This window comes from Eschrichtius robustus, chromosome 14, assembly GCF_028021215.1.
Source record: "Eschrichtius robustus isolate mEscRob2 chromosome 14, mEscRob2.pri, whole genome shotgun sequence".
Lineage (NCBI taxonomy): Eukaryota > Metazoa > Chordata > Mammalia > Artiodactyla > Eschrichtiidae > Eschrichtius > Eschrichtius robustus.
In genome coordinates this window covers 5,831,405-5,855,302 of record NC_090837.1, presented here as the reverse complement: position 1 = coordinate 5,855,302, position 23,898 = coordinate 5,831,405, and the positions used below count along the sequence as shown (strand labels likewise).

Genomic DNA, 23,898 nt, shown 5'->3' with positions numbered 1-23,898 from the left:
ACATCACTGTATATTCACACAGCAGTGAGAAAGAACAGCCATGTGCAACGTGGGTGGATCTCACAAGCCTAATGTTGAGCAAAGAAGCCAGACCACAACAGTACCCGCTGGCTGATTCCATTTTGATAAAGTACAAGACCAGGTAAACCTAAGCTATGCTGGAAGAAGTCAGGGTAGCGGTCACCCTTGGGGCTGGGTAGCAACAGGGGGGAGTGCAAGGGGATTCTGGGGGTGCTGCTGATTACTTAGGGATGTTCAGTTGTGAAAGTTCTGCCTGCCCGACATGTACTAGGCTAACACTGACAATGATGCCAGCATTTACTGGCAATGTGCTAAATAAGCATTCGATGTGGCAGGCCCAAAGGCCACCTTTATCCCCTCCTCCCACTAAGTGAACCCTGACTTGCTTCTAGTATTGGGGAGAAAGCCCTACATCTCAGAGAAAATGGGCCCAGACTGTAGTCCAGGCCCATGAGCCTGTCTAACCAATGAGAAGGAAAAGGAAGTCTGCTGGCAGCTTCTGAGAAAAAAGAAGATCCTCTTCCAATAAGAGGAAGAACTGAACAGAGCCCTCCCATTGCACCATCCCTCCTTCTGGCTTTGAATGATGTGTGTGACAGTGTGATGTCCGGCGCTGTGGCAGCCATCATGAGGCTATGAGGGCAAGGCTGAGAGAGTTGCATAGACACTGACCCAGTCCCCTGACATCACTGAACAGCTGAATAAATCTGGAGACATCCACCACCTCCAGTCTCTCATGAAGCACAATAATAAACCTCTGTATTATACCAGCCACTTGGAAGCAGCTTTTCTGTTGCTTGCAGCCCAAAACATCCCACTCGATGCAATGCTTGCTTTCATCTAAATATGACAATTAGTCCGTGAGGTAGGTACCATTATTTGCTTTGTTTTGTTGATGAGGAAACTGAGGCACAGAGAGATTAAACTACTTACTTGCTCAAGGGCACAAACCCAGTAGTGACAGAGGGTCCTCAACTCCAGTCTGCCCCCAAAGCTTGAGCTCTAACATTCTACTGCCTCCATAAAGGCTCACCGCAGGTGTGGATAGGTAAGGATCACGGGGAAGGAAGAAGACTGCTGGAAGGTGCACGCAGTTCCGATTCCCAGGCTCCCAGGCAAACCAAGCACAATCTCACCCTCCACCCGTAAGCCGGGGCCTCATCTGGACCCACCAACTACACCACCATGATGGGAACTCCGGGCAGTCTACCTGTCTGTGCTCTTTAGGACGAGCACAGTCTCCCCCAGGGCTGACTTCTGCCCCACTTTCTCCACATAATTCAGGCAGAGGACAGCCCTTCCTTCAAACACCGCAATTTCACCCCAATAATAAAGCAGCCTGTTTGCACACAAGAAAGGGCTCAGCAAACTACGGCCTGAGGGCCACATCTGGCCTGTTTCTGCTCACCCCGGGAGCTAACAACGGTTTTACATTTTTACATGTTTGAAAAAAAAAAAAAAACAGAAGGCTACTAACTCAAGACACATGAAAGTTACATAAAATTCACATGTTGGTGTCCACAAATAAAGCTGTCGTGGCACTCAGCCAGCCCCCTCACAGATATATCATCCACGCAGCTTCTGCACCACGGCTGCGGAGGTGAGAGGCTGAGACAGAACCTGTTTGGCCTGTAAAGCTGAGAATATTTACTATTTGTCCTTTACAGAGAGTGTGCCAACCCCTGTCCTCTGCCCCTTGGTCCCCTGACCGGCCACCTGGAGACGTGAGTACCTCCCCTTCCTCCTTGGTGGCAGCACCGAGAATCAAGTGACAAGGACATGCACTGCTCTGAAGAAGGCACCCCGGTGTAAACGGGCCACAAGGACGCTTGCTAAATGAGCTTTCCGCCACTCACCTTGGCCCTGGTTCCAGAACGCGTGCGGAAGCTTGCCAAGGTCTTGTAAGATGGCGCAACGGTGGTTTGAGCCTGGAAGAATCAGAGGCTCAGGGCTGCCTCCTCCAAAAGCTCAATCTTTTGCAAGAGGCTCAGCGTGCTGTAATCACCCTGGCCAGGGGCTGGGCAATCCGGTCTACCACCCACGAACCCGAAGCCGATCCTTGACGCCCGGATTGGCAGGGCGGGGGGAGGGGCGGTAGGGGGACCGGTACTGATCCCCCCTCAGGTTAAACCCCATCATGACTTTTTTTTTTTTTTCTTTTTTTTTTTTTGGCTGGGCCACTCGGCACGCGGGATCTTAGCTCCCCGACCAGGGATCAAACCCACACCCCCTGCAGTGGAAGTGTGGAGTCCTAACCACTGGACCACCGTGGAATTTCACTTTTTAAAATTGTGGTCAAATACACATAACAGCACAGGTACCATCTTTACCATTGTTAAGCGTACAGTTCAGTGGCATTAAGTACATTCACATGGTCATGCAATCATCCCCACCATCCGTCTCCAGAAATTTTCATCTTCCCCAACTGAAACTCTATTCCCATTAAACACTAACTCCCCTCCCCCAACCCCTGGCACCCACCCTCTAGTCTCTGTCTCTATGAATTTGCCCCCCCCCCCCCCATAGGGACTTCATATAAGTAGAATCACACAATATTCTACTTCATATAAGCAGAATCACACAATATGTGTCTTTTTGTGACTGGCTTTTTTCACTTAGCATAATATCCTCAAAGTTCATCCATGTTATAGCCTGTGTCAGAATTTCTTTCCTTTTTAAGGCTGAATCACATCCCAGTGTATGGATGGACCATATTCTGTTCATCCATCCATCTAGTGATGGCCTCTTGGGTTGTTTCCACCTTTTGGCTATTGTGAATAGTGCTGCAATGAACATGAGTGTGCAAATATCTCTTCAAGTCCCTGCTTTCAATTATTTTGGATATGTACCCAGAAGTAGAATTGCTGCATCCGATGGTAATTCTATGTTTCAATTTTTTGAGGAACTGCCAGACTTTCCCACAGCAGCTGCACCATTTATATGCCCTCCAACACTGTACAAGGGTTCCAGTTTCTCCACAACCTGACTAATCACTGTCATTTTTTTATAGCAGCCAGCCTGGTGGGCACGGGGCGATGGTTCACTGCGGTTAGGATTTGCATTCCGCTAACCATGAGTGATGTGGGGCACTTCCTCGTGTGCCTGTTGGTCACTTGCATATCTTCTTCGGAGAAATCTCTATGAAGTCCTTGGCCCATTTTCTAATCGGGTCGGTTTCTGTTGTGAATGAGTTGTCCCACCAAGAATTTAGGACCAGATTTACGGCCCACACTTTTCATCTGCTCTTGACTGCCCTCCCGGATATTTCCATCTTAGAAAACAGCTCCACCAGCCACTGAGTCCCTCAAACAGAAGTTCAAGAGACTTACTTCTCTCCTCCCCTCCCATCCCAAGTCTAATCCATCGGCATACCTGGATCACGGCTCCCTACAAGAGGAATCTTGACTCTGTTCCCTCCTTCCAATTATACTGCCTCTGCCCTGGCCCGAGGCACCCACCGTCTTCCCTGCCTCCTCTCAACCCCCCCAACACTGCCTCCCCGCCCCGCAGCAGCCAGAGGGCTCTGTAAGACACGCATGCATCAGATCATGTCCCGCCCCCCACTCAGAACCCTCCACTGGCATCTCAAGGAATTGAAACCCAAATCTCAACTCCTCCCCATGTCCTACAAGGCCCCGGCCTGCCTCTCCCCTCTCACCACCCACTTCTCCCCAGGCCCACCTGGCCTGCTTATCACATTAGAGTGATAAGTTGCTTATCACTCCAATGTGATAAGCCACTTCCCACCTCCGGGCCTTTGCACTTGCTGTGCCCTGTGCCTGACTGTGCTGTTCCTACGCCCAACTCCTCATCAGCTCCGACAGCCCCTCCTCAGGGAGGCCCTCCTGACCACCCACCCAAAGGAGAAGGACCCGGCCTGGGGTGTCCAGGACTGCAGCTCCCATGCCTGGTACAATGCCCAGCACACAGTACGAGCTCAGAACACACGCGCTGAAGGCTGCTTACGTCCCAAACCACAGCGAGGAGTCAAAGATCACCCTCCCCACGCCTGCCCCCCAGGGTAGAAGGACTTCTGAAACCTCAGCGGGACGCCGCCCCAGCCCCCGGCCTTTCTCCCTCGCCCGCCAAGGACACAGATGGCCAGGACTGCTGACAGCTGTACCCCACTTATCTGGGCTCCCCGGCCACCCACAAGCTGCCGGAGCCCAAGGGAGCATGGAGGTGACGTCATTCTCCTGCAGGAGAGGACAGGGAGGGCCAGGCTGCCCCCCAAGGACAGGCTCCCACCCAGGCCTATGGCCACAGCCACCTCCACTCCCACCTCCCCAGGCCATGACGCTCCAGGCGCCTGACACACCCTTCATTACCACCGCCCCACTATCCCCACCACCATCCCCACCGCTCTCACCAGGAGTGGGCAACACTCGAAGCACTTTGCTCCCTGAGTCCTCACAACGGCTCCATGCGGTGTATGCTAACATCATCCCACCTTACAGCTGGGGAAACTGAGGCTCGGGAAGATTAGGTCACTGCCCAAGTATGGCCAGTTTTCTGAATCTTCAACTCTATATATACCGCCACATATATTAAAATAATAATTACAGTCAAAAATTATATTTTTTAATTCTTTTCATTATTCCCTCATTTGAGCAGGTAGAAAGAACAGGTGTTGCTAGAGATGAGGAAACTAAGGCAGGAGGCTTACAGTGAGCCTAAGGCCAGAAGCTGCATCAGAACCCCGAGGGGCTCCCGACTCCCCCGTTTTCCTCTGTGATGAACACGTCCATCACCCAGGACCCTGGACGGCCTCCATGAACTAAGTCTGAATTTATTCCAAAAGAAGGTTGGTAATTAACAGCCACAAGGCCAGCCTGATGCAGCAGCACTCACTCACTTCCCATTTATCAACCCACTTATCCCTCGCAGCAACAGCCATGAGGCCAGGGCTATGATTATCCCCATTTTACAGATGAGGAAATCAAGGTCTGAAGGGGCCAAGTCACTTGCCCACGGCCAAGGAGCTGGGAAGCATCAACCTGGTGAGAATGAGGTCTGCCAAGGAACAGACCTCATCCGACGGGGGCAGCCCCCGGCCGACAGCTGCCGCATACAGTTTCCAAACTGTCAGGAGTGCCTCAAAATGTAGATTTGGATCTAAATCTGCCTGTCTTTAAATGCTGGCGACCGATGTAATTTTTTTTAATACCAGCGTGGACCACACTAAACACCTCTCCAGCCGGGTCTGGGTCTGGGGGAGGCTGGGCTGTAAACTTGGGACAAAAGTGAGGGTTCCAGGTTCCGCTTCTACCACCAGCTGTGTGACCTCGGGCAGGTGCCTCAACCTCTCTGAGCCGCCATGACTCTAGCCAGAAAATAAGCATACCCACAGCTCGGAGAGGGTTATGAAGACAATGAACCTGTACCACACGCAGCTTGGTGCCTGGCACATACTAAGTTCTGCCCCAAAACCTGTGAATGTGACCTTATTTAGAAAAAGGGTCTTTGCAGATTTAATTAAGGATTTCAAAGTGAGATCATCCTGGATTATGCGGGTGGACCCTAAATCCAACGATGAGTGTCCTTAGAAGAGAATACACAGAGGCAGAAATTGGAGGGATGCGGCCACAAGCCAAGGAATGCCTGGAGCCATCGGGAGCAGAAGAGACAAGGCAGGATCCTCCCCTGGAGCCTTCAGTGGGAGCACGGCCGACACCTCGATTTCAGACTTCTGGCCTCCAGAACTGGGAGAGAATACATCTCTATTGTAAACCACCCGTCTGTGATCACGTGTTACGGCAGCCCCAGGAAACATATGCTCCCTGAGAAAGCTCCAGAAGACACACAGGAGCCTCCAGCAGGAAGATTTTTTCTAGAATGGATCCCGACCTGCACCTTCCTTTGCCAGGTCCCAAGGAACAGGACTCCTTCCCACGCAGGCCCGTCATCACTGCTCCGGCAGTAACAGGGAAACAGCCCCGTCCTTTGCAGCACTCCGTGTACGAAGCCCTCAGGGCATAGAGGCAGGCCCACAGGCCACAGGAGGGTGAGTTCTGGGCCAGTACAAAGGTCTCCAAGATCCACCCCTCAGTGCCAAACCCAAGGTGGAGAAAGGCATGCAGGGTCCTCAAGGGTGGGCCTGGGACAGGAGGATATCCCGGTCCCTGTGGACACAAACAATGTTTTTCAGGAAGGAACTATTAACCCAAGTTGCCTTTGGAGCCAAGACCCACTGTGGGGAAAGGCAGTGGTGACTTTTCACATTGTGCCTTTTTTTTTTTTTTTTTTTTGAGGTTGCAACTCTCTGCACGCTTTCAATCTTTTTTCATTGTACCCCTATTGTACTTTCCTTATTTTTGATGCCAGTGGGGGCTGCCTGGGCAAGAGCTGGCCCTGCCAAGCACATCCCATCCAGCTGTCATAAGTGACGCGACCATCCGAGGCTGCTCTACCTGAATTTTAATCTGTGGGAGCTGAGAAAATCAGCCCCAACTGCAAAAGAGGACATCGGCTTTTAGAAGAAAATCAAGTTCCCAGAGAACCCAAGAACTAGGACCTGGATTTGAACCCGGAGTTCTGCGGGTCTGCAGGTCAGGCAAACACTTGGTCGTGGGTCGAATGGCGTCCCCCAGAATTCATGTCCAGCTGGAACCTCAGAAGCTGACCTTATTTGGCAATGGTGTCTTTGGAGATGTGAACAAGTTACGGATCTCGAGATGACGTCATCCTTGATTTAGGGGGGGCCCTAAATCCAATGACAGGTGTCCTTATAAGAAGAGGCAAGGACACAGAGGGGACGGCCATGTGAGGACAAAGGCCTCGCAAAGTAATACACACATTACAGTTACACAGCAAGGAGGCCACAGGCCCGTCCTTAGCAGGAGGGGACCCCTAAGCTGGCTGCAGACAGCAGGGGGGTATGCGGGGTCGGCCACATTCCCTCCCCGTCCTGCACAAGGCTGACCTCTCCCTCCGAGCCTTTTCAGCTGAAGAGAGGCCCCTCACATCCTCTGTCCTCTCCCTGCAGCTGACCTCGGTCACCGGGGACCAAAGATTTCTGATTAAACCAAGTCCAAGTCCCGGGATCTATCCCTTGTTTGCTGTGTGCCCCCCCTCAAGCCCCTCAAACTCTCTGAGCCTCAGACCCCATCCCACCACTGACTTAGAAAAGGAAGAAGCCTCAAACACACAACTCAGAAGTACAAATCAAAACAACACCCATCACAACCACACACATTCTAGAATGCCAGACGGTATCGGGCGCTGGAGCAGATGTGGGAGGGAACGGCAACGGCCCTTATGGAAGGCACATTTGATGACACTGGCTCCCTGCCTCCCCCCTCCCGTGCCCTTCGACCTGGCAGCTCCACTCCCCGCACATCCCGAGGAAATTCTTGGGAACTTTAAGATGGAAGGTTCCAGGATGTTTGCTGTCTGGGGGGGCAGGAGTGGACGGAACCAGGTACTAGTCACGAAAGGAATAAACAAAACATGAGGAATGTAAACTCGGAAACCCAGGCAGTAGCAAGAAGCCATGGGCCAGATAAGAATACGGCACCATAGAAAGATTTCCAAGAGCGTGATGGGAGAAAAGTAGGGCTCAGAGCAGGAGTCAGGTACCGAGGGCAGAGGTCACCCTCTCCCCAGGCTCTGGCAGCCCAGGTGCTGCGCGTGGGGCCTGCTCGGCCATGCCCAGCTCAAAGCACTTACCACCTATTAGCCTGCTCAATCCTCACCTCAACCCTACGGGAAGGTGTGGTTTGTCCCATTTTACAGGAGCCTATCCAAACCCAAGACCCGAGGAACCTACCCCAGGTCACCCGCAGGCAAGTGGCAAAGCCAGGATTGGCCCCCATGCCCACCTGGCTCCAGAACTGAGCTCCAGCCCACTGTTCTGTGAGCAGACTCCTGGCACCACACCACCTGTGGCACAAGGACATACGTGTCCTATTTAAAGACATACCACCCAGGGGATGGGTGCCAGGGCAAGGAGGGGTGAGACATGAGAGGGATAAGGGGAAGAAGAGGAAATAGAAGGAGACAAGGGAAAAGAGATAAACAGGCACGTGTATGCACACATCCACAGCTGCACTATTCACAATGACCAAAAGGTGGAAATAACCGTGTCCCTCAACTGATGGATGAGTAAACAGAATGTGGTCCATCCACACAGTGAAATATGATTCAGCCATAAAAAGGAGTAAAGCACTGACACAAGCTACAATCTGAAGAACCTTGAAAATGTGATGCTGAGTGAAAGAAGCCAGGCACAAAGGACCACACAGGGTAGGATTCCATTTATAGGAAATGTCCGGAACAGATACATCCACAGATACAGAAAGCAGACTAATGGCTGACAGGGAATGGGGGAGCTGGAAGGAAGAAAAGATGGGGAGTGGGGTTTCACTTTGGGGTGACAGAAACATTTTAGAAGCAGAAAGAGGTGATGGTTCACACTGTGAATGTGCTAACTGCCACTGAATGGATCACTTTAAAATGATTAATTTTATGTTCTTTGAATTTCATCTCTATAAGTTATTAACTAAAAAACTTGTGGACTTCCCTGGCAGTCCAGTGGTTAAGACTTCACGCTTCCACCACAGGGGGCATGGGTTTGATCCCTGGTCTGGGAACTAAGGTCCTGCATGCCGCAGGGCAGCTAAGCTCGCGCACCACAACTACAGAGCACACACGCCACAACTAGAGAAGCCTGTGCGCCGCAACGAAGACCCGACGCAGCCATATAAATTAATTAATTAACTAATTAATTTAAAAAAAGATGGGGTGCGGTTTATTGCAACAACACGGATGGGTCTCACAAACATAATGGGAAGCAAGAACAACAAGACAAAACAAAAAAATACAGAGTATGTGCCTTATTCCGTCAGGGCTGAGCTGCTGTAACAAAACATCACAGACTGGGTGGCTTATAAACAACAGACATTTATTTCGTTCAGTCAGGAGGCTGGAAGTCTGAGATCAGGGGGCTGGCATGGTCAAATGAGGGCCCTCTTCTGGCTTGCAGACTTCTCGCTATGTCGTCACATGGTGGAAGGGGTGAGGGAGCTCTCCGGGGTCTCTTTTACAAGGGCACTAATCCTATTCACGAGGGCTCCACCCTCATGACCTAATCACCTCCCAAAGGCCCCACCTCCTAACACCATCACTTTGGGCATTAGGATTTCAACGCATGAATTTTGAGGCATTCAGACCATAGAAACATGATTCCGTTCACGTGAAGTTCAAAACCAGACAAAACTAAGCCCAGTGTTTAGGGATGTAGATGGGGTAACACAATAAAAAGCCAAGCAAGCTGGGAACAAGTCTCCTCTGCAGGGGCTTCTGGAGGGCAGATGAGGTTCTGCTTTTTCATCTGGGGGTGATCACACTGGCGTTCGTTTTAGTTATTTATTTAATTGCGTGTGTCTTAGGCACTTTCCTTGAAGTGCATAAGATTTCACAATAAAAAGAAATCAAAGTTGAAAGTCCAAAGCAGGAGGCTGCAGCAGGTGGAATCTGGGGACCCTGGGAACAGGCAGTCAAAGGAAGTCCTGAGGCCTAGAGAGTCTTTCAAAGCTGCCAAGGGATTCCAGCTACAGCGGGCTCCTGGCCGAGTAAAGCCACAGTGACCTTCCTGTGCCAGCCAAGAGGCCAGATGGGGCCAGGGGGACCTGGCACAAGAATTTCTGCAAGCCTCAGAGGGACAGGCAGCGGAGATGAGAAGCCCCCACACCTGCCATCCCATCTCCACCAGACAGGCCCTGACACCCCAGGGCTGCAACGCCTTCCCAGCCCAGAGGATGCGGCGGCATCCGACCCAGCCCATGGCCCTCAAGTCCATGGCACTGGGAGACCAGGAGGGCTGGAGGGGAGGAGACAGGCTGGCCGAGGGCCGCTGGAAGGATCCACACGCCTGGGCATGAGGGCAAGGAATCAGAGCTGAGAAAATGAGGAAGCAGATGGAAGGACGGCTGAGCGAGGCAAGGCCTGATGGAATCACTGGCTTCTTCCAGTCCGAGGGGAGGTTCAAACTCGCCTGGGGGCGCAGGCCTGCTGCAGGATGGGGTCACCCAGCTGGGATGGGGGTGGGGTCCAGGCGCCCATCCCAACTCAGCCAGGAGAGCTCTACCCCCATCTGACTCACACAAGGAGGCTTTTGTGTAGGACTCTGTCGGAAGAAAACGTGCACTCACGAGGAAACAATTAGACAAATCCAAATTGAAAGGCATTCCACCAGAAAAACTGGTCTGGTCCCTTAATAAACGCCAGTGTTGTGAAGGACCCAGTAAAAAGAATATGGCTGGAGGACTGGTCTGGATTAAAGGAGGAGAAAGAAACAAGGCAGCTGGACCCAGGACGTGATTTAAACAATAAAAACCAAAAAACTGCTCTAAAGGGTGCTCTTGGGTCAATAAGAGACTCTGAATGTAACCTGAGCATCAAAGAAGTAAATTATTACGAGCTTTCCTGAAGGTGACTGTGGTCTGTGGTTACAGAAAAAAATAGTCTTGTCCTTAAGACACGCACGCTGCAGTATTCTGGGGCGAGGTGTCCTGACGTCTGCAAGCAACTCTCACATGGTCTGGCAACGAGAGAGACAGACAGACAGACAGAGACCGAGAACGAAAATGCAGCAAATTGTAAACATTGGTGGAGCTCAGGAAACGGCTTACAGGAATTCGTTGCACTGTTCTTGCGATTTTTCCAAAATAAAATTTTTCAAACTGAAACATCGAGGTGGGAAAAGAACACTTTCGGCTGCTTTATGGATTATTTCACAAGTTTGAAACCTCCCTCCTGGGAATGGCTCGTACATCCACACCGTGGGATGTTCAGTCATCTAGATACCCAGTCAGAGCTACCCAAGCAACCGGGGAAAGTTTAGAGAAGAGACGCAGTGAGAAAAGCAAGATGCGGGAAAGTGGGCATAGTATGGTCCCGTTTCGGTAAAATGACAGACTAATCCTACTATAGGTGTGTGTATAAGGTTAAGATGACGACAACAGCAAACACTTATGTGACACTTGCCAAGCTGTTATTCTAAGTGCTTTACATGTGCCAACTCCTCCATCTTCATAAGAGCCCTGTACAGGAGATACTTCCATTAATGCCATTTTACAGAGGGGGAAATAAGGCACAGAGAGGGAAATAAGGCACAGAGAGGTTAAGTTACTTGTCCAAAGACACACAGCTGGGAAGGGGCAGAACCAGGATTTGAACCCAGGCTGCCTGGCTCCAAAGTCTATGCTCTTGGGTCCACCTAAACTCCTGGATGCCAAAACCCTGGCCAAGGGCTAGAGAGAGTCATGCGGGCTTGAGAACCCATGCCTGACCTTGAGACGGTGACATGCCAACACTGCCTTCCAGCTCCCCGTGTTCCAGTCTGCCTCATGCCTCTCACTCAGGTGGAAGGTTATCATGTGGGCACACAGGGCTCTCTCAGCACACAAAGGGATGCTCCCAGAGGCCCTGGGGGCCTGGCTGTCCAGGCAGGTCCCTCTCACACACAGCTCCTAGCTGTCCTAGGTGAAGAAGGGTGTGCCCCAGAGTTTGGGGCAAGGGCCAACAAGCTGGCAGCCGTTCATCCGGGGGACTGTTGATGACAGATGTGCTGGTTCACATTGCAGAACACACCTGCTGGCAACAGCGATTCCAGATCAACTCCTCTGCACCGGTACCTGGGCAGATTCCGATAAAGGTCAGAGTCTTTACTCATCCCTCCTCTGCCCCATCCCCTCCAGGGCACACCACTGGCGCCTCCCGCCCGGGGCAGACAAAGCCTGCACTTTGGCACACCCCAGCCCTGACACCTCTCCCAGTTTACAACAAACACCTCTTCCCAATCCTGCCAGGAGGTGGGTGCGGACAGGAATGCAGACAGGGGACCCTGGGGACCTTCTGCCTGAAGAATGCTAGCTAATGACTTGCTTTTACAACTACTTGGCTTCTTCCAAGCCCTGTTCCAGGGGCCCATCTGACTTCCACCTACTTCCCCCACCCACCTGAGACAGTCTTCCCTGCCAGTACTCACTGCTAATTTGCTCTGTGGCCTTACTTAAATCTTTGCTCCCTTTGGGTTCTGGTTTTCCCAGAGAAAAAATAAAAGATGGAACTGAGTAAAACCCAAGCTCCAGATCTAACAGTCTGAGTTTATGAAACCTTCCCTGATAAACACAATTAGCTGATAAGCTACCATCCCCTCCAGAGGTCTTGGGTCAAGCCAAAGAAAAGAATCTCTAATACTATAATAACAAGAAGCAATGAGATGAAGTGAGGAAGCTACTCTGGGGAAAAGGGCACATCAATCATTTTTGCTGCCTGTCACCCTTTCCTCCTTCTGCTAACAGTGACCCCCCCCCCCACCTTTTCCTTTAGGGCACCACCCCACCCCACCTCAGTCCCTCTGCTTTGGGGAAAAAAAGTCCTCCTTCTCCAGCTCCAAGAATGGGCACATAATCCAAGCCTGACCAATCGGAGCAGTCCATTTCTCAAGCTACAGTGATTGGCTCAGGGATAAGCATGAGAGACAAGCCCAGCCAATCAGAGCCCATGCGCATTCACACCACAACTTTTCCCAGCCACTGGGAAAATTCTCTAATTATCTTTGAAGGTCCCTCCATAAGGTTCCCTTTGGAGACCTCCGGGGAAATTCAAAGGAGCCAGTTTCTCCCCCATGTGGTACAGACGGCCATCTGAGCCCCAGATAAAGCTGCTGGCCAGTGATACGAAAGCACACAGACAAAAAATGAATTTTTAACTCTTGGATTGCATTCAAGCTGGACCCACTATGGGACCCCACAGGAGGAAGAGCAGGGCCACAAGAAGCTCCCTCCCCACCCTCTCTGCACTCTCCAGGCCAACACTAACCCGGTCGACTTGTGGTTTATTGAGTGCAGGTAAAAGATTTTGCCTGGTTGAGCTGACGTGCGATCCTGTATGTACAGAGCAAGTACGTATCACCAGCAAGCTGGACCTGGGTCTCCCAACTCCAGCCTCACGAGGTTTCCACTCATAAGGACAGGAAACGAAAGTGGTTCCACTTTAAGGCTGAACTTGGGCTTAAACGCAGCAGGAGGGAAACACCGCCACACCCCCAGTCCAAGCCACCCAGCTGAGGCCAAGATGCCAGCATGAGGATCCCTTCTCCTTCCGAGAGGCAGAGCGAGGCAGCCCCAGACCAGCCTCCACGCCTCCCTTGGCCCCTTGGACAGGACAGATGCTCTTTCTTTACCCACCACCCCCAGATGGCCCCAATGACATCTTTGTAAACCTGTGTCCCTTCCTTCTGGCGACTCCGCCTTCACGTTGGGACAGAGGAAGGGTCAATCAACACTCAGCCAGTAGAAACACCCAGTCACTGGAGTCAGAGAGACGTCTCTGGAATCCAGGCGGGGCTTGTTAAGACGCAGGCCCTGAATCCACGAACACGTCACGGAGAGCTGGCTCCCGGGTGCTCCCTGGTGCCGGGCGCACTGATAGGAGGGGAAGAGCCAGTATTGGAAGCCAAGGAGTCTGGCTTCAAAAATCCATGCTTTCGAGGATCCCGATTGGAATCCTCTCACTGCCTCGACTCAACGTCCCACCCCAGCCAGGTCTCTGCCCTGGACCAGGGCCCCCAACCATGGAATACAGTCATGAACAAGAGAGACAAGGCCCCTGCCTCATGGAACCTCAAGCAAGTGAACAATATAATTCCAGAGCATGGTGACGGCTTGGAAGACAGTAACACGGAATGCTTATAACATAGATGGGGTGGGGTTCATGGGGGGAGGGGGGGGGGTCTCTTCTTCAAGAGGTCACATTTGAGCTGAAACATAAGAGGAACCAAACATAAAAGCCAGGAGAAAGGAACAGTTTGTGCAAAGGTCCTGAGGCAGAAAAGAACACAGTGTATTGGAGGAAAAGAAAGGCCTGTGAGGCTGTAGCAGGGCGGAAGTGCAGGGAGTGGAGGTAAGTGGCTTACAGGCCACGGCGGGCAGACGGGTTTCAGACCGGACGCAAGAAGGTTTTCATCAGGGCTGCGGAATGATCCAATGTGCATTATTTTAAAGAGCATTCTAGCTGCGGCAGGGGAAATTGCCGAGAGGGTGGCAGGAATAGGAGCAGACAGGCAGGAGAGGAAGCTCCTGCAGCAGGTGAGAGGCGGAACGGCTGGATGTGGAGGGGGGGCCGTGCAGGGGGAGGGGCGCGGTCCCCAGGTGCCCGCACAGGACGACAACCTGACACTCATCACGAACCTCCCTGTGAAACCACCCTCGTCTTCTGAACATCCGTTCAGTAACTATTTGAGAACCTACCATTATGTGCTAGGTGTCGTTCCAAGTGCTTGGGACACAGCGATGAACAAAAACTAAGGTCCCTGCCCTCATGGGCCTGACATTCTCACAGGGAGAAACAGACAGTAAATGATAAACAGGATGCATAGGTAAATTCGGTGGTATCTCAGCAGGTGACGGGACTACAGAAAAAAACAGCAGGGTAAGGAGGGTTTGGAGCACCAGGGAATGGGAAGGGAACTTGCAATATTAAAAAAGAGAGATCCGTGGGCAAGTGAGATCTGAACAAAGCCTAAAGGAGGTGGGAGAGTGAATCACGCACATGTCACATCAGGGAAAGAGCTGTGGGCAGAGGGAAGAACTTAGTAAGGCAGATGTGCCAGTAAGTCTGAGGAACTGCCAGAAGGGCCATGTGCAAGGTCAAGGTGAAGGGGAGGACAGAAAGGGGTCAGGATCAGATGGAACAGGCCTCAAGGGACAACATAAGGGCTCACCTTGACTCGGAGGGGATGAGGCAGGTTCACTGCAGGGCTTTAAGCAGAGGAGGACGGTGCAATTTTCATAGGATTCCTTTGGCTGCTGTGCTGAAAAACCTGACCAGGGAGCAAAGGTGGGCGCAGGGATCCTGCAGGAATCCAGGTGAGAGCCGATGGCACCTTGGACCAGGGTAGTGGCCGTGGGTGTGGAGAGAAGTTGGATTCCGGTTATATTTTGAAGATGAAGCCATAAAATATCCCGATGGTTCAGTGTGGGAAGTGAGAGAGAGTCAAGGCTCACTCCAAGGCTTTCGGCCTGGGTAGCTGGAGAATGGACAAGCAACGGCCTGAGATGGGAATGTGGGTTTCACGGGGAGTGATGGGAAGTCAGGCGCTGGCTAGGGTTAAGCGTGAGCTGCCTTTGACCACCCAGGTTGAGATATGGTGTTGGCCGTTGGATGCTTGAGACTGGAGTTCAAGGGGAAAGGTCCGGGCCTGGGATATCAATTTGGGAGGCGCCAGGACAGAGATGGCATTTGACACGTGAGACCGGGTGAGCACGGCCAGGAAAGGCCTGAGCCCTGGGACGTGCCAATGGCCGGCGGTCAGGGAGATAAGGAGACGCCAGCATCTGAGTCCAAGAGCGGCCCAAGAGAGCACATGTTAAAGCGTCTCAAGAGTCCTTCTAGAAAAATGGTACAGATGAACCGGTTTGCAGGGCAGAAATAGAGACACAGATGTAGAGCACAGACTTATGGACACCAAGGGGGGAACGTGGCAGGGGGCCTGGGGGAGTGGGATGAACTGGGAGATTGGGATTGGCATGTATACACTGATATGTATAAAATGGATAACTGATAAGAACCTGCTGTATAAAAAAAAAAAAAGAGTCCTTCTAGAAGCTTCCAGAAGAGGTGGAAGGAACTTCACCCAAAATGCCAGGAAGCAAGCACAGGTCAGGCCACTCCTGTTCCTTCCTCCCCTCCCCCCTCCCCAGCACGAAGAAGCAATCGGGGAACAGGAGGAAACAGTGGGGCGGAGGTGGGGGAAGGAAGCAAGACAATGAAGCCAGCTGTGCCCTGGGCCATCAGGGGCCCGGACGTCTGGGTTTGGGGAGGTTCTGAGCAAAATGATCCTGAGCTTCAAATCAGAACCACCTATAACTCACCAGCTCCTGGGCCCTGGAAATCTCCAAAGCCGAGAATGAACTTTTTTGTGTTGTTTTTGTTTCTCTTTGCATTTCAGCTCTGGTGGCCACTCCCAGGGCCAGTGGAGGCCAAGGTCGCATTTGACCAAGGGGGAGGGAGAGGAGGCACATAAAAGGACTTCACCTTTTGTCTTGCTTTTGTATTTCTGGCCGACTGCTACAGTCGAATTCTTTGCACCATAAATGTGTTTATGGGGACAAAGCTGCTAGATCTCTGCGGCACAGAAGGGCGGGGGGTGTGGGAGGGAGGTGGGTGCTCAGGGTGGACTCCCCGTAACCGAATTCTCTAGTTCTCAGATTATGAGCCAGAAAAGAGCCTTGTGGCTGAAACCAGCCTTGGGGGCGGCTTATGACCCCAGGGGCCTCTCTGCTGCTGACCAAGGGCATAGGATCACCCTTCCGGGCACCATGACCACCGGGAGGACCCACGGTCATTGATGGAGCAGACGTGCCTGTGCCGGGGCTCCGGCGGGACCAAACTGCCCAAGGGAAGCTCTTCAACAAACAAGTCCTCGACACCGACTCACTTCTGTCCCGTTTGCTAGAAGCTGAAGCCAGAACGGGATGATTCCAGGTAGCTGTCACCAAATTTTAGCTAATCCCATGAGTCACGGAGCGGAGGCCCAGCCAGGATGAGTCACTCTAGGAAAGGATGGGGAACGTGTCCTGAAATGGGAAGAGCCAGGCGCACTGAACACAGCCCCGTGCCGGGCCTGGGACACATGGCCACATGTGTGTGCACACACCCCAACACACGTGGACATGTATTAACACGTGTGTCCACACGTCCCCATGTGTAACTCTACGCTCAACAGGTGTCAACACACGTGTGTGAGCCCACACATAGACACATACATAACAGCACGTGTGAACCCGTGTGTGTCAGGCTACCACACGCAGGCACACGTCATGTGTGTACACGTGTGTTCGTGCACATACACACGTATGCCATCACGGGGACACTGTGCTCCAAGCCGACACATGCTGACACGCAACACTTGTCTGTGTGTGCGTGCTTCGGCACATGGCCACACGCAGGCGTGCATGGGCGCATGCCGACACATGTTCCTGTGTCACCAGTCAGCGTGTGCAGCCGGCACACGTGTGCACACATCGACACATGTGCACGCGCACACACATGAAACCAGAGGAGCAAATCCGTCAGCAGCAAAGAGGGAAACAAAAATAACCAACACTCGGGGAGACTAAAAATAGCCCGTATTTTCAGCTGTGGCTCTGGAGGGATAGGAAGCTCCCGGCAGGAAAGAGGAAGAAAAACACAGCAGAATCGGAGCACACCTGCGACCCCACTGCCCCCCGAGAAGGGAGCACCGCCCCCCCCATCCGCGGCCATGGGTCAAGTGCGCGGCCAGAGGGAGCCTGATGTGGTCAGAGGCGGTCAGCCCGCGACGCCGTGACGCCCTCTGAGATGCAACCCTGGGGCTCTGTGGAGGCCCAGACGGACGGCAGGGCGCAGAGCTGGCCGAGCAGACCCTGCAGGACAGGCGGGGTCACCCTGAGGGTCACTGGGACCACGGGCCAGGGAGAGGCTGCCCTCCCCAGCTTCCCTTGGCATCTGCGATTCTAGAGCTGCCCGGGCCTAGCAGACAGCCCTGGAGGGAAGACGTCAGGACGTACCCTGTACTCGCAGTTTGGGGGAGGTGATTATCAGGAGAAAGGCCTGGGAAGGACCCCACTGCCCCATTGTCTGTGCAGGAAAAAGACAAGGAAAGGTGGACCCCAGCAGAGAACAGGGGAAGGGCCTGCCCTGCCCCCAAATGTCAAGTCGAGCTGCTCGGAAATACTGTACGGAGGGTGGGGAGGACGGGGTCCACAGGTGGCGGGCTCGCTGGAATCTTGTTTCCGCCACTTCAGCTGTGTGACCTGGGGCAAGTGTCCTTCCGGCTCTGTGCTTCCATTTCCCTCAATAAAAGAGAGGCAGAGGGAGCTATTTAGACACTAAATGAAGCGACTGAATACACGTAAAACACATAGGACAGTGTCTAGTGCATAATCATGTCCACTGACTGTTATCTCTCCCCAACCCCTGCCTCTGAACTGATGGGCAAAGGACATTTGCCAGAGGGCACGAAGCACGGGGGCAGGGCACAGTGTTCCTGAAGGCTCTCTGGGTGGCCCTCGCCAAGGGAGGAGGGGGCAAAATAGAGTCGGAGGCTGGGGGTGGTGGTGGGGAGAGGCTAAGGAAACAGCCCGACCTCAAAGTGCTCAGCGTCTGCCCATCCCACCATCCTACTGTGAGCCCAAGCGCTGCTCTGGCCCTGGGGACGCTGCAGGGACAGCGGCAGGACAGCCCGCGCCCCTGCTCATGAGGCAGAAGGAGAACGCACAAATAAACATATAACATAAGGGGGTGACTTTTAGGGACATGAGGGGCGAACTGTGCAGATATCTGGGGATGAGCCTTCCGGGCGGTAGAGAAAGCAAGCCAGAGTTTGGTGGGACCAGGCTTGCTGGGTTCAAGGACTTCAAAGAGATAAGCATGGCAGGTGAGCAGAGGAGCCAAGAGGGGGTGCAGTGAGAGAGGGAAGGAGGGCTGCATCGTGGCAGGGGGACTTCAGGCCACTGAAATGACCTTGGTATTCACTCAGAGTGAGACGGGAAACCTCAATGGGTTGTGAGCAGAGGGGGCACATGATCTGGTTGTCTGTGGAGACCAGAGATGAGACTACTGCACTAGTCCAAGCAGTGGATGGAGGAGGGCAGAGTGGTGGAGACGTTGAGAAGGGGTCAGGATGCAGATATGCCTTTGAAGGGAAGCCGATAAGATTTGCTGATGGACCAGATACAGGGGTATCACAAAAAGCATGCAGTCAAGGATGACCCAAGGTTTTTGCCTCTACTCTTGGAGGGAACGAATGGAGATATCACTTATTGAGATGGGGACACAGATGGGAGAAGACTTTGGCAGCTGGAAAAATTCATGGATATAGCACCCAAGGCTGATTCCAACTAGAAAACATAAAAGACAGCAGAGGGGGACTCAGCTTCCCATCCCACCCCCGGCCGTGGAGAAGGCCACCAGGCCCATTATTGCACATGGTGGCCCAGCAAACGAACCCCTTCCCCTGTGGCCCAGCGGGGCCTTCCCTGGTGGACCAGAGACACCCAGTAACTTGGAAATACACGCCCAGGGACCTGGACTGCACTTCCTAATCCATGCAAACACAGAGGGCCACGCATGCCAGGCTCTGTTCTAGGGTGTGGATATAAGAGCGCCCGTCCTCCTGGGGTTTGCCTCAGGATTTTTTCACACACACACACATACACACACACACACACACACACACACACACCCCAGCGAGGTAACTTGGGCAAATTACTCTCTTAAACTTCTGTTTCCCTAACTGTAGTTGATGACAGTGAGATGTGTGTCCCAGAATTCTCCCAGGACTAAACGAGATGATCAACATTTACAAAGATGCCTAGCACACGATCACCCTCGATTATGCTCCTGAGTGCATTCGGTCTGAACACCTCTTGTCCAACCCTACCCACTGGGGGAAAGGAGAAGAAATGAGTCTCATTCTCCCCCAAGGCCTCTCCCAGCGACCTCCAGCTCCAGGGCCCCTCCACTGTGTGCCTCTTGCATTCTGCATCTAACTCGTTTGGCCATTCTTTGGGGAAGGCCATGGATTCGTTGCTAATTTTTAACTAAGCACATAATACGTGAATACAGTCTCCTTATTTACAAAGAAAAAGTATGAGTCTTAACAGATAATGCATAAATATTCTCCCTGCCACACCCCCAGTCCCCTGAGAGTAACCACTTTTGTCAGTCTGGTACACACCCTTCCACACCTTTTTCTGTGCTTTTACATGCACTGATAGAAACCCAGTGAAAAGAGATAGTATTGTTTTGTGGAGTATTTTTTGGTTTTTTTTTGTTTGTTTTTTTTTAACACGAGTAGCCTCAAAGCTGTTTTTCAATTAGGAATGTGTTTTTTCTACTTTTCTGTGCCCAAACGTAAATATCTAGTCCCTTCTCTCTAACTTTTACCTAGAAATCCACTGGATGAAGGGCTCCTGCTTTACTTCCTATGCCCCTATTGAAATGTAGACCAGATTTGGCGGTCAGGATTCCTGCCCGAAACTGCCACGAGCTGTGTAAACCGGGTACATCCAGAGCAGTTTCACACACTGGTCACCACCTTTGTACTTTATCATCTTGCCGGGAAACAAACTAAATCCAACCCCTGCCTCAGAGCTGAAGACACATGCCCTGGCTCAGAGGTGAAGTAACTGGCCTGAGGTCCCCAGCCAGCAAATGGCACAGCCAGGTCTGCAAACCCTGAGCTCTGGAAACTGACATCGGTTTCAAAACGAGCTACACCCCTATGCAACCCCATTAGTAACCTGAGAAATGTAAATCACACACATCAGATTAACCCCCCCCCCAAAATTGTAATAAGAAATCGGTAATCCCAGTAATGGCAGAGATGTGGGGGAGTGCCTAGCTTCATACTCTGTGGATGGGACTATAAATGCCCTCAGTCTTCAGAAGGGCCATTAGGCTGTGTCCAAACGCAAACTGGACATACCATCTGGACTAGAGGCTTCTCTTCTAGAAATGTACCCGGTGGAAGTGTTCATCCAGGTACACAGAGAGGTATGTATGAGAAAATTATCAGTCAACGGAGAAACAGGTAAGTAATTAAGTGTACAGCCATTCAAAGGAATACTATGCAGCAGTGAAAAGCGTGACCGATTTATATGTTTTGACATGGAAAAATTCCCAAGCGATATCTGTGAATTGAAAAGCAAACTGCAGGCTATTTCGAAGTAGTTTAGTTCAATATATGTAAATATATATATATTAATGTGTCTAAATCCATGCTCGTGATGTGTATCTCCATAAAAATCTAAAAAGATACTCTCAGATGACGGTGGTACTATCCCAGGAGGGGAATAAAATGGGGGGAACCTTTTTTTCCCTCCACTTGAATTTTTTTTTTTTTTTTTTTTACAAACAAGAGTCCATGTATTTTCTATACACGGACTTCTTTAACCCCAAAGCATAAAAAAAAAAAGTAGAAATCAAAGCACAAGCCCTCCCATTCAAGTTGTACGTGGACACATGCAGCCAAAGAAAACACCAGCGGGCCATCCGTCCCTCTCCTACCATCCCACCCACTCGGTCCCCTGAACACAGATGCTCTTCTTCCAAGGGAAGGCTCTTGGCCAGGGCTCAGCCTGAGCTGTCCAAGAAGAAACTGTCACAGGCTGGGCTCGCCTCCGTGCCTTCACACCACTCAGCCACAAACCAATCACCTTTGGGATATTCACGGAGGATGCTGGGTGGCTCTCACTCAAGTTTAAGCCCAGAAATCTTAGCTCCGGGACAACTGAGGACAGTGGCGCTTTCCTCTTTGGAAGCCCTGAGGAGTGGGAAATTAGGTAGGGCACGCGGGTGTGCATGTACACACACACACACACAGACATCCTTCATCTGACTGAGAGCCGTGAAAAGAAAACACCTGAATTAAGTCCAAGAGGGACAGGGCTGACAAGATTCTGCATCAGCTATAAATCCCACCCATCCCCACACCCCCAAAACAACAGGCTCTCTGCACGGGATCACGGCGGGCTCGTCACGCTTACAGCACCCAAGTGATGGTCTCTCCAGGGCTCACACAGTACAGAAACCACAAATTTGGCGGGCGTTTACGGCCGGCTTTCACTGAGATAAAGCTGTCACAGCTACTTTGAAAAGCAAAACAGATACACCCGTTGGCCACCACGGGAGAGAAAGAAGCAGTTCTGCCGCTCTCAGGTTTCCCCAAGAAACTTTTTCCCGCCACTTCACAGGCAAGAAAAAAAAAACCACTAAGAGGAACTCGGAGCTCAATGTCACCATCGGCCAGGATCTCCTTGCAATCAGATTACAGGATTTAATGGGACAAGATATGACGACAAAACAAAGGACACAGTGTGGCCAAGATGACTCAGACAACTGCTCACCCAGAGACCTCGAGAAAAACCAAACGTTGCTCCATCTTTAAAGCCAAAAAATGGCAGCCGGGTCCAAGCAGATGCAGCCTTCATTCATTCGCTCATTCATTCATCTCCCAAGCATCCCGCGCTGGGCATGGGGCACAGACACGAAAAGGGGACAAGTCCCCATTCTCAAGAAACTCGCCTAAAGAAGCCGCTTAAGGGGAAAAGAGAAATCAGCTAGCAAGTGATGACAGACACCTCTTTCTGCCAGCTCTGCGTCTGGCTGGATCTTGGGCCAAGGTGAGCCTCAGTTTCCCCTCCCGGCCCTGCAGGTGCTGGCCTTGCCTTCAAAGAGCTGAACGCTTTTACCTCAAGTGTGATACTCTGCAATCTCCCTGTCCTTCAGTAACTCCAGGCTCATTCAAAAATGCCGCCAGACACCCAGGGCAGAGTCTGACGGTCTGAAGGCCAGCTGACAGCCTTAATTTGTCTCCCTGGTTGAAAGGGCAGTGGTGTATAAGGTTAGGATGGCAGGAAAAGCTCTCAGGCTGTGGACTCCCCAAGGACCCTGTTTATGCAGCCTTGGGCTTATGCCTGCCTCTGTGTGGATCTGGGGAGAAAAGCGGCTTATCACTGCCAATCTGCATCAGGAAGGCAGCGTCCGGGAACGACAGAGCAGCTCATTCCGCCTCTGAGAAGGGGTTTGTATGGGGGAGGTTCTGGACAGCAGAGACCGTTCTCCTGAGCACCCACCGGCCTGGGCACCCATGTGAGTCTCACATGCACGTGCATGGAGGGTTCCTGTCCTCCTGTGCTCACAGGAAACAAGCAAAGTGCAGCCCTAGTTTTACCACACACTGTCACAGGCTGCCGTAGAAGAGGCAAGAAGCATGTGAACCGGCTCCTGGGCTCCTCCAGGCAGTACCAGAAACGTGGCCGCACTCCAGCCCCGCCTCGGACCCCAGACCCTTAAGGTGAGGTCAGGCTCCCAGATGGTCTCTAATTCAGGCTTCCCCAACCCGGGCCTGCGCCTCCAGCAAAAGCCCTGGATGCCCTCCTTGGCCCCCAAACTCAGCCTGCGTCCTGGGTCGGGGAGGTTCCTGGGAAGGTGGCCAGCTGCCCCTCCTCATGCCCTCTGGTCTCTCCGGTGCTCAGGGGCCCCGGCCCAGGACACCCGGCCCTCCTCGGCGCCCAGCGCCCTCCAGCCCCGGAGGGGACCGCGTGCACTGACCCCCGGCCGGGCCCCTCACCCACCTTGAGGACCTGCTGCTTGATGATCGAGGGCACCATCACGATCATGATAACGCCCAGCACGGCGCACAGCAGCCCGGCGAAGCCCAGCGCCGCGACCACCCGGCGCGCTCTAGAGCGGCTGCCCATGTCTGCGCGCCCCGGCGCCCGCGCGCTGCTCGCGGGGCTCCGCGCTGCTCGCGGGGCTCCGCGCCTGTAGAGGGACCGAGGCGGGGACGGAGGTGACTGAGGCAGCGACTCCGCGGACGCGGGCCGCAGCGGCACGGCGGGCCCGGGACCGCAGCGCACGGAGGAGCGGCCCGGCAGGTGGCCAGCGGTTTTATGTGCCATCGCCCGGGCGGACCGCCCCCGGGACGCCCTGGGCACCAGGATCTGGGCGGGCGCCAGGATCTGGGCGGGCGCCAGCGGGCGGGGGAGGCGGGGCGGGGCCTAAGTTAGCAAGGGGCGTGTCCGGGGCGGGGCGCGGAGCAGATGGTCCGATTGGGGCGGGGCCACTGCCGCCGGCCCCAAGCTCTAGCTTCCGTTTCCGCGGGAGGGAGACGCGGAGGTCTCGTGGCCTGCGTGCAACGTTGGGCTTGCCTCCCCTCCACCTCCTAACCCTTCTCCCCTTCCTCACTCCCAGCTGCTCCCCGCTCACCCCTTTCCCTGATCCCGCCTCCCCATCTTCTCCCCCTCCTCCTCTGTCTCCTCCCCCTGCCTCTCCCTCCTCCCCCTGCCTCTCCCTCCTCCCCCTGCCTCCCAGACCCTCCTCCTC

General features: G+C 52.9%; 1 protein-coding gene across 2 annotated transcripts in view; it reads right to left on the bottom strand.

Moving 5' to 3' along the window:
• The window catches only part of SCARB1 (scavenger receptor class B member 1), a 77,195-nt gene extending 53,673 nt beyond the window's left edge, over positions 1-23,522 (bottom strand). For both annotated transcript variants that reach the window (XM_068563347.1, XM_068563348.1), the window contains exon 1: positions 23,148-23,522. In XM_068563347.1, coding sequence (XP_068419448.1) covers positions 23,148-23,474 — 327 coding nt within the window. In that variant the 5' untranslated portion in view covers positions 23,475-23,522. The remainder of the gene's footprint in view (positions 1-23,147) is intronic.
• Between the last annotated feature and the right edge of the window lie 376 nt (positions 23,523-23,898).